Source organism: Lynx canadensis, chromosome B3, assembly GCF_007474595.2.
Source record: "Lynx canadensis isolate LIC74 chromosome B3, mLynCan4.pri.v2, whole genome shotgun sequence".
Classification (NCBI taxonomy): domain Eukaryota; kingdom Metazoa; phylum Chordata; class Mammalia; order Carnivora; family Felidae; genus Lynx; species Lynx canadensis.
In genome coordinates, this window is record NC_044308.2 from 76424533 (window position 1) to 76436570 (window position 12038).

The window sequence follows — 12038 nt, forward strand, 5'->3', positions numbered from 1 at the left end:
TGTTTGCTTGGGGGAAAAGAGATGTCAAACAAAAATTCAAGAAAGTCAATGAGTAAAACCGAAAGAGTTACTTTCCTATCAATGAATACAGTCGGGGATTGGAAGAAGTGGTGAAATGAAGTTTACTTTGGCATAAAAGCATCTACCTACTTAATATGTTGAACATCACCAACAAGTTGATTCCATATGAATTTAGGGATCCATACTTAAAAGCAACTAAATTTGTACTTCTGAGTTCTTAATATCAGATTATCTTCTAAAATATTAATTTTTAATAAATTTAGAGCCCGTCTGAAAATGTAAACATCAACCTCATATTAATAAACAAGTAACTAATAGCATTTTAACAAATTGCTATAATATCTTTATCATTTATGTTCAAGACTAAAAACTTAATATAGATGTATTGTAGCATCATCAGCCTGTGGTGAAAATAAGCACAAAAATATTAGGAATCATATTTATTGTCCACTTCATTCCTAAACACTTATACATACTATATATAAAATATATAGTATGAGACCATAAAATATTTGTTGAACAATACATTAACATTTTTTAAAAACTTCAAGTCTAATGGAATAACCTTAAAGTGTAAGATGTCAAGCCTTTTTCTTTTTAAAAAAATGTATTTTCACTTTTTTAGTGAACAGCATTGCTTAAGAAGCATCCTCAATAGATAATATTTCCTAATAGGTGAAATGGGGTAGTTTTATAGTATAGACATAATTCTTTGTGGACATTATGTTTTATATTAATACATATGCATCACAATTACTCAGATATGAGCAAAAGCATAACTTTAAAGGTTCAGCAGTGTCAGAAAAAACAGATAAAATTACTTAACAAAATCATATTTCTTCATTTAAGATTTCGAAAATTCTAATTTGGGTAGAACAAAGCAGTTGATCATAAAAAGAAAAAATAGGAGATTCACAGGCTTCTGCTTAACTACTATTCTCCAGTAACAAAGTAAAGATTGGTTCTAACATCAAATCATGTTTTAAATAGTCCACTCTTCAAGTGATTCCTGGTTCTTCTAAGTTAAAACCTAAGATACTTTGAGGAAAACCAGACTTAATATTGAGTTATACCAAGGTTTTTTTTTTTGTTAAATCATATTTAAAAAGGGGACAGGAACTACATTCAGAAATGAAACCTCATAAAAGAAGAAAATACATCTTCAAAACCTTGGTTTTCTGTTTTCATTCCTTGTAATAAATTCCTGTCATTTCTCCAGAGAGACTTTCATTTTCAGTTATTAAAAATTGCTCTACTATTTTCTTTTCATGCAATACTATCCTGGAACATATATTATTGACATGATGCTACTATATGTTAAACAGTGAAAATTTTATTTTCCCATCTCTGGTTACAAGTGTTATTACAGAGAATTCTTGGGAGTAATTAACATACTTAAAAATCTGTTCTGTACTTATCTCAGATTAATTCTGAGGTTGCTGATGAAATAGATGTGAAACAAATCTAGAGGCCAATTCTGTCAAAACAGGTTAGAATTTAAGTTCATTAACATACAGAAGCACTAAGTATGTACTGGGTTCTTCTACTTCCATCAGGGTAAAATCAACCTGAAGTACCAGAGGTTCACTATGACATCCACCTTACCCTGGCTATGAAGTCTCAATAAGGTACTGAAACACTGTAAAGAACAATGTGGAAAAAGTAGTAATAGCAAGTGGCTCAGAATTTGTAGTCACTTCAATTAATATTGTCTTCCATCAACTTATTCAATACCTTTTTTGTTGCTTGGCATATATATGAAATATTAGACAACTATATTATTAGTAACTGATACAATTCATAGTCATCAACATTGTCCTTAATAATTCTGATGCTATTTCTTTCTCATAGAAACAAAAACAGTAACTTTAAACTTTGGGAAAAATATTAATGTGTTTAAATCATTAAAAGTTTGGTTATTAAACATCATCATCTGATAAGAAGTTAAAGTTTAGTATTTTAAATAAACAGGTGAAAATTATATAAGTTTGAGCTTGAAGGGATAAGATTGTCAAAATGTCACAATAAATCATCTCTAAATAGATTTTCTTCACTTAAATTTCTAAAATAATGTTACATAATGAAATAAACACATGATGAGTTTTGTAGCTATTATTCATAAAGATACTTTAAACACAAAAAGTCTCCTCCCTTTACAAATTTAACTTATAACAATAAAAAGATTCCAGGAAGTTTGCATTTTTGGTAGATTTTTAGCTACAAAAAAATTGTTCTAACAAACAGATAAATGTATTAAAATAATACCTCTCATTTAAAATGTTTATTAATTAGATTAATGAAACAGCTTTAATAGTTTTCTCAACAAAAATAGAACCGAAGAATCCATAAGAAATATTTCAATTTCAACATAAATGTACAATATGTTTGTTTCCCTATTGTTTTGTAAACAAAGTGTTCACTCCTACTTACTACACAGATTTAAAGTTTCATGGTTTCAGAATTAAAAATCATTTAGTAAAATTCCTGTCACACATCATGAAGATGTAACTAACTGTATATCCATATAAGCAAAGTATGTTAAAATATTTGTTATAAATAACACTTACAAAGGACACTTCTTTCTCTAATTTTTTTTTTACATTTGTCAAATAGTGATTGTGAGGGACAGTCATTTTTTAGCACAATTTTATCTTTCAAATGGGAAAATATAACATTTTTATTTACATGAATTGAGTAGCCGTTTAAGAAGTCTGCTTTAAAGATTGGAGGCTGAATTACGTATTGCAGAAAATTTTAAAGTATTTGACAATTTCAAAACAGTGGATCCTTTGAAACAGTTTTCAAATATTCATGATTTAACAACAGACATTTAGTTAAGTGTAGATATAACTAGGTTTCTGGGAATAAGAACTAAAAAAGTGACTACAAATTGTAAAATGCATTCTTGTTAACAAGTGACAGTTTTGCTGGATCAGAAAATATTACTATAAATGAACTCTGTAATATATGCAGCTTACCTCCAAGCAAATCTACAGTAACAGACTGTCAAGAACCTCTGATAGTTATAGGTAAATTGAGAACAGCAATGAACAAGAAGTCTCAATTGTAATTCAAAACCTATTACTAGCTGAGTAGTATTACTCAAGTAGTCACCTTCCACCTGTGTTTCCAGTTCTGTTAAATAAATCTGTACAGTGCTCTATAAAAAATGGATAAAGTATGTGAATATGTAATTGTCATCTCTGGCTTTTCATCATGACAAGTTTCTTTCCTCCCTTCTTCCAATGTCTGAACAATCTGGAGCCCCTCAGCTCTAATATAAATTCATATTGTCAAAGTTACACAGGTCTTTCAGAATTTATTCCTATTCCATTGCTTATTTTCCTCATAATTTGTTATTCCACACCATTATCCTTCTCTTCAGTCATTCAATACCATGTATTTTACTTATCTTTCAACTTATGGTCTTTGTTATTTGAAAAAAATCATGATTTTCCAGAATGAACTCCTTATTTACTACAATTGACTGTCTGAACTTTTTCCATTTTCCAAACCACCTTTTTTTTTTTTACATCTTCCTCTTCTTTTCATTATAGACAAAATTGTGACCTCCTACTCAGACCTCCTCCCCTGAATACCCTAAATGTTAACTTTCCCCTATTGCTGAGTCATCTTGTCCCCTCAATAATCTCATCTCCAATTTCTCTGCCTTTTCAAGCTCTTGTTTATTTTCTTTAACATCAGCCTCTTGAGTAGAGAGGGGTTACGTGAGTCTCCCTTATCTAACTTGTATTTTACTCCTTTGTATATCCAAAATTTCAAATCAGCATTTCTAACCTCCACACCATTTTTTCTCTTTACCTACCCAGCCACTATACTTTTAGGAAATAATATTAGTAGGAAATAATGACTTTGTTCTCACCATGTGATTAAAACTAACCTTTAAATCTCCAATAATCTCCTATTGAAATCTTTTTTTTTTATTTTTCTCTGGGTATTGGATCATTTTGAGCATCCTTCCTTATACTTTCCCTCCTTATTTTATCGTAGGGAATATTACTGATCTCCCTTTTATCTTGATGATTAATAGAGCACTTACTAGGAACCAGGTATAGTTCTACTCAGTTAATACAATACCCCTATGAAATAGACTACTATTACTAACCCCATGTTATGAGTAAAGAAGTTGAGGTACAGAGAAGCAAAACAACTCACCCAAAGGTACAATAGCTGGTAAATTAAAGAGCCAGGAATTGAACCTGGGCACACCTGCTCCGGCTCCTATGGGCTTAACTACTACGTTACAATGCCTCTGACTTACTTTTTCTCTTGTTTCTTTATCTCATTTTTTGCTCCTTTTTTTCTCTACTACAATAAAGATGGTAAGTGAAATTATCACCTATGATGCAATTAAGGATCTATATTTTCAGTTTTACATTTTCACCTGTGTTTCTATAAAAGACTACTTCAAGAGAAAAGCATACAACTTACAACTTATTGAATTTGCCTGCAACAAACAAAAATATTATTTCAAACAGTTGCCTACAATTCATTAATTGCTTTTTAGGCTTCACTATTCTGCTAGGCTCAAAACCATATATAATCATTTTTTATTCTTTTCTTACCATTTTGGAACTAGAACAAATCATTCTCAGAGGCTCACAGATTTTACTTTGACATTTCTTTTAACATCATGCATTTGCCTCAGCTTCACTACCAAACCAGAGTAGGTGTTCATCTTCTTAAAATATTGCCTAGTCTCTTAACTTCACCCTGACACAAGACATTCTACTTTAAATGAGGATCTCTTCTTGGATAAACTTATTCAAGATAATGAAATGTCCCCAAAGAGAGAAATCTACTAAATTTCATTTTATCATCATTACTCAAAATTGGAGGCCATATAGTTCAGTGTCAAGATCAATTATCAATTACATTTCCTTGGGTAAGTTATTAAATTTCTTTACTCATCAGCTTCCTTAAGTATAACATGGATTCTGTACTCCTTACCTGCCTGATAGGTTTTTGTGAAGATGGATAAAATATGATAATACATGTAAAGCGCATAACACAATGGCTGGCAGAGAAACAGAGTAAACACCGTATATGTCATTATTACATTGCTGATCCTTCATTCTTGACCACCAAACCTTTATTTATTTATTTTGCCTGACAAAGCTTAACATTCCTTGAATTTTTGAGTGTTACATGAAAGAAGCTTAAAAAATACTTTCTTATAAACCTTCAGACCTAAAGATCTGCATAGTAGATCACTCAGCTAATTGTCATAGTTCTCTTCTACCAAGTTATACATACAGGCACCCCTTTTTAAGGGTCTGTCTGGATTTTCAGAACAGAAGAGAAAAAAATGCAGATGTGCTTCCTTTTGTTCTAACTTTTCAGAGAAATTAAAAAAGCTCCTTTGGGAAATACTATGAAGAAATCTATAGAATGTCCCTCGGCCAGACATCCAAGGCTCTCCATTATCTGATCCCATCCTAACATTAATTTCCTCTAAACTCCAACACAAATGTTCCATTTCTGTCAAGAGAGTCACCTTACTATTCAACCATTATAGCTTTCTTCTCAAATCCATATTGTTTCACATGCCTAAAATAAGCTTTTTTTTCTTTCTTCTCCTCTAATTAGGAAATTCCTAAAGAATCTTCAAGGTCCGGTTCAAATCCTCACCTGTATTATAAGACCAAATGTCATTCCACCCTATATTTCTTCCACACACCTCTGAACTTTTATATATTTTACAGTACACTGTTTATGCTGCGGTTTTGGTATATACAGTTTGACATTTTTATAAATCATTTTAATCATTTCTGATCTCTCACAAACTAGTTTTAGAGAGCAAGGGCTACAATTTAATATATCTTGCAACTCAGTAAGAAGGCATTTAATAAATTCATGACTGAATGGATGAATAGTGAATACAATTATGTGCTATTTTTGCCAATTTTTCACGATAGAGGTAAAACTCTAAGTGAGATTCTTGATATCTTCACTTGATTTTTTTTAAATACAAGAAAATTCTCTAAATGCCTATAACCACTTTGTTCTTAATGTAGCTTTTCTTAAAAATACATTTGAGCCAAAATGGAAAAGAATTGCTGAAAATTTGTAACAGACAAAAGGACTTAACAAATGCTAACTGTATTACTGATTTGTGGTTTCTACCTTGTTTTAGGGTTTCTTATATTGACTTATTATGTATAAGCAACCATACTTGGAGAGGGATTTGAGGGGCTTAAAAAAAAGAAAAGTTGCAATAATCCTATGAGGGGAAAAGGTATAGAGTATAAAGCTCAAAACATAAAAAAGGTGGAAATGGAAAAATGTGTACCAACTACTCTGGACTAAAGACATGCTCCAGGAATGAGTTCAAAGCTTCTAGGCAAACAAGGTCTAAATTATTTGAAGATCGTTGAATGTCTCTGCTATTTGCGTGTCCTGAAAATAAGCAATAGTATGTTCTATGTTGTAATATATGTTTAATTTTGGTTTACTGGCTCTTTCTGTGTTTCTGTTTCTTTGTATACTGACTTGTAAAATTAGCACAGTGGTTATTAGGTGCTTCATAAAAGTATCCTAATTAAGGTGATAGAACAGAGGTTACAATATTTTAATTATTCAATGCACGTTAATCATTATTACTATTACCATTTGAATATATAAAGTATTGGAGTCCCTCTCTATTGGCAAATAAATATTTTTAAAATAAAACAACAACAACAAACATTTGAGAGGGAACAACACCTTAATATCTGAAGTTGGATGTAAGGCTGTTATCCTAGATTTCATCATTCCACTATATCAAAGGCCTGCAAGACCAGTTTGCATTATTTTCTTACAAAACTATATTTGTCTGAGCATTCATTCAGTCAGTAAATGTAGGTTTCATTTGGGCAGAATATTCTGGTTCATGCAATTTATTCAGTTACCAACTATATCTAGATTACATAATTCAGAACACAATATTCTGTTAAAAGTCCATATATATGGTTTGAAATTGTAACTTTTAAAATGTTTGTTTAGAACTAACTGTGATTTACTATTTTTAAATCCAAGTTACATATAAATTATACTCTTTTAGGAAGCAAACCTTAAAGTTATCAATCATAAAAAACAACAGTCATGTAGTAATAAACATTCAGAAACCTATAATTTTATATTCAACATGAACTCATTTCTGTGCAGAAGTTGTATTTTCTAGCTCTCTCATTTTTTAAAACTCTTAATTTTATTCTTTGCCCAATTTAACTAAAAGAAAATTCTAAAAGACGTTTTAAAGAAATTTTTTAAAAAATTAACTTCAGGACCGAATAAAGCCCAAAGAAGAGATAAATGTCAAAGGAAAGACCACCATTTTAAAAGAAATCTTACTGTGATTCTATGTATTATGTATGCATATATAAAACTATCATATAAAAATATCATATGAAATATGATATATGAAATGTTTTTATATATTCTAGAGCAATTTATTTTGGACATATTATTTGATAATGGATAACCAGCATAATTTCTTCAGAAACAAAACTGTGGTCATTTAAATTTATATACTTGACTTACTATTTAGCGAATAACCCAACAAAAAAATCTTACATTGCTAAAATAGGAAAACTTAAAACATAAAAAACTCTGTTGATCTATACTATCTTGGAAATATGTTTGATCGCTTCTCCAGATTTTTCAAGTAATTTTTTTAATTTTTACATTTACAAAGAAAGTGTTTAAGGATTAAATATATTGCCCTAATAGATTTAGTGTACTTGTTTGGTTATTTTTTTAAATGATACTCTATTTCATGTACATCACTTATTACATAAAAATATTAAAATCAACAATAATTTTAATTCCATTAATATCTACCAGGCTTACAAATGAATGCAAATACACAAAAATCAATCAATCACTATTGTTTTTAACACTTATCATGATTTTAAATAACATTATCTGACCAAGGCAAGTAAATAAAAAAAGCAAACATTTTCAAATTCTGGTTTTCATCAATCTATACTGGTACTGGATATACGGGAGCCTTTAAATTTCATATTGCATAGAGAAAATTGGAATTTTAATGATTCATATTCCATTATTTGATACTAGCTATTATTATAAAAATAATAAATATTCATTCATATCATTGTCCTAAATATACCGCCAGTAATATCATACTACTCAAACTACATTGTATATTTTATTTTTTAAAAAATCAAGATGCTCACTCTTATCTATAAATGTTTGCACTTTTCTCACAGAAAGTATAAAAGAGAGTAGAAATAGGCTGGAGTAAGGCAGAAAGTCAATAAACCCTACTACACTTTAGTGGCAATTCTGTAAATTCTTAGCCCCAGGTGATTTTAACCCAGAAGTCTTTAACTAAACTCATAGTTTTAGAATCTGGATACAGAGTCCTTGTATCTCTTTCAAGGTATCAGTTTTAAAAATATTCCTTGTATTCCCCTGGCATAGATAAGCTAAATTTCTAAACTCTATATGGCTGGGAAGAAGAAAAAAACATCAACTGATGCGTAGAACTCTAAAATATTTACATTCTGCCATGCATACATTAAAAGATACTTCCTTAAAAAGGGTAGAGAAATCAAAGTGACAGAGTATAAAATGAAATTTTATATGGAATAGCAGCTATCTGATGTAAACATGGCAAAAATTTGAACAGTAATCAACAGAAAGTTTAATGTTAGCCTATAATTTGAAAATATATTACCTAATTATTAATTCCTATGTTTGTGTATGATTAGTCAGCCTTACTTTTATCTATACATTGTTAAAATTATAATATGTCAATAACACTGTTTGGCATAATTTTTTTCAATCCAGAAACATGAAATTAATAAGATTTTGAGCTACATTTCAAATTTATTACAATGAACATAAAATGCTGTAAATTAAGTATTCTGTAAATTAATGAAGTTAATACATTTCTTTTGAAGGCAGAGTCTACTGATTGTATGATCACAAATTAAGCAGCTAATTATAAAGGGGCAAATGCAGAAACAATAATTATAATCATAAGGTAACAAATAAATTTGAGAATTTAAGAGTTTATGGGGAAGGATTCATCTATTTTAACATTAAAGAATGTCATTTTTCCCCTACAGCATGTCAGCCATTATTCAACCTTAACAACTCACATTGTCTTTTATCAAATAAAATTTTTGTTACAGAAAAATCTCACACATTAAAAGTAAACATTGGCCTTTTATGACATATATAAAGACTACATGTTATACAGAACATAATAGCTGATTTGTAACAAAAGACTATTTGCTAAGTACAAAAATTTACTTATACATATTTGTTTATAAAAACTGTTATATATAACAAGTTAACAAAATAGGAGTTTATAAGTATACTGAAAACTACAAATATTACTAAAAATATGGTATTTGAAATCTTGAGGATATACTCTCACTTCAATTTTTATACTTTATTTAAAAAGTGATATAATTTTAAATAGATTTAATCCCTATAAACTAAACAAATTTATGTCTATAAATTTTTAAAAGGTAATCACAAAAGTAATGAGCCATATAATTGCTCCTCAGTATAACACTAAAAAGTGACTTATTCAATCAATCAATAAATCAACTAGTCAATCTATGGAAGAGGCTCTGACTGACAGTCTTTAAGTAAACAAAATGACAACTTTGTTATGTATTAAGTATGCTTAGGAAAAAAAACAAAACTTCATCTGCTAAGACTTTAAGCTTCTTTTATAAGGAATTCATACTATGCTGTGGATATTTCTCTTTGATTTCCCAACTAAACACTCACTTGTTTGATGCGATCTGGATTAACGGTGGTCTGGGGTTGTAGAATGCTGACTGGTTCTGTCTTGGCCACATTTTGGGGCATTTCACGAATTTTTTCTGCAATGAATCCATGAACTGCATTCAGTGCTTCAACTGTTCCCTGGATCAAACATACTCGTTCAGTAGTACCTGTGGATGAAAGATTAATTTTCAGAAAACTTTCTTTCTTATTTTGTATTTTTAAAAAAAAAGCCATGGGGCGCCTGGGTGGCGCAGTCGGTTAAGCGTCCGACTTCAGCCAGGTCACGATCTCGCGGTCCGTGAGTTCGAGCCCCGCGTCGGGCTCTGGGCTGATGGCTCGGAGCCTGGAGCCTGTTTCCGATTCTGTGTCTCCCTCTCTCTCTGCCCCTCCCCCGTTCGTGCTCTGTCTCTCTCTGTCCCAAGAATAAATAAACGTTGAAAAAAAAAAAAAAAAGCCATGAAAAAGGATGATATAATGTAAAACGTAAAACTCTCAATTAAAAAGAAATGTTCAACTGAACCAAACAGAATGAATACATACATATATACTCCTTTTTATCATTTTTACACTCATTCTTTTCTAATAGTCTCAAAAACGGCCTTTGGATTCCAGTAGAGCCAGAGATCCTAAGAAATTATGAGCCTATCATTCCTTCATTGACATAAAAAAAATACTTGCAGAGCGTTTATAAAAAGACCTCGTGTAAATGCTAGTAACACATAGATGAAGATCTATGGACCCAGCTTTCGAAGAAGATATCTTAAGGATAAAAAGCTAGCATCAGGTCAACAATTATACGATGGTATGATGTGAAAAATAATGGATGTATCTACATGGATGGCACAAACAGATGGTCTACAATGCAAACAGCATTTAAACTGGGGGGGCGCCTGGGTGGTGCAGTCGGTTAAGCGTCCGACTTCAGCCAGGTCACGATCTCGCGGTCCGTGAGTTCGAGCCCCGCGTCGGGCTCTGGGCTGATGGCTCAGAGCCTGGAGCCTGTTTCCGATTCTGTGTCTCCCTCTCTCTCTGCCCCTCCCCCGTTCATGCTCTGTCTCTCTCTGTCCCCAAAATAAATAAACGTTGAAAAAAAAAATTTTTTTTAAACTGGTGGGGAGAGGAGGTCTTGGAAGGTTTACATGGCAGGTATATTTCTTCATTTCTACCATTCTTTACTCACTTACCCTGCTCTTCCTTTAATTATAACATCAACATTACCTGATACTTTATATTTGTTAATTTTTAACTTTTTCACTAGAATTCAAGCCCTCAGAGGACAATGGATTAGCTTGTTTTGTTTTATGCTGTAGTTTCCCCATAGCCTTTAACACTGCCTGTATATTACAGGTGCACAATAAATATTTATTAGATGAATGAATCAGCACTGTCATTATTATGTAATTTTAATAAGACAGAATATCAGAATTAAGACCAAAATTTTAAAATAGTTCATGAAATTTGAAATTGATGAATAATTGATACAGATATAATTAATAGTGTTCTTTCCACTGCTTAGTGAATAAATTTGGTTGGGTCCAATATAGATCTTACAACTCTATACTTTACAGATAAACCTTAAGGCAAAAAAAATTCATTTTCAGACTATAAAAGTGAGCCTCATTATAGTAGCTTGGTATTAAATTGTAATCTTCTCAGCATCCCAACACAACACATAAAGTTACTTCTCAGAAACATTTATTAAACAGTTAACAAAAAATATCAAAAGAATGATTATTTTTAAATTTCTAAAATATTGGGTTTTAAATAAACATGAAAACTTCCAAGTACCTGACACACTTCTTTTTGGTGTTACAGTTTAAAAATTCTAAGCCACTCTATAAAACATTTTTAAAGTACATTTGGAAGGACAAAGTTGTGAAGCTACAAACATTAAAAAAAAAAACACAGGGAGATTATGTTGCTTTAAGGATTAACTGCCTCATAAACCATTTTTCTATGTTTCTAGTAGTTTTGAATTTTTAAAAGAATAGTAAAAAAGCTTATCATTCTTACTTCTAGTAAAAAGACTCAGATCACAAGAGTTTAAAGAATAATATTACAAGAATACACCTAAATTACAACTTCTTATTTTAAACAATGAAGATTCAAGTCTATGAAAAACTAAGTTTCTTAAGTTGTACAAAATATTTCGGTAGAGAGCAAGTGTGCCTCTCATTTGTAAGGATGAAGAAAATCTGAAAAACATAATGTGAGTTTGAAGGCTTAATATTTTTTTCTCCTGATCA

At 30.7% G+C, this 12038-nt stretch overlaps 1 protein-coding gene across 1 annotated transcript in view; it reads right to left on the reverse strand.

The window, feature by feature from the left end:
* Window positions 1-12038, reverse strand: part of NOVA1 (NOVA alternative splicing regulator 1) — a 152006-nt gene that overhangs the window by 27573 nt on the left and 112395 nt on the right. Inside the window, exon 3 of the mRNA XM_030318862.1 lies at window positions 9793-9959. Within this exon, the coding sequence (XP_030174722.1) occupies window positions 9793-9959 (167 nt within the window). The remainder of the gene's footprint in view (window positions 1-9792; window positions 9960-12038) is intronic.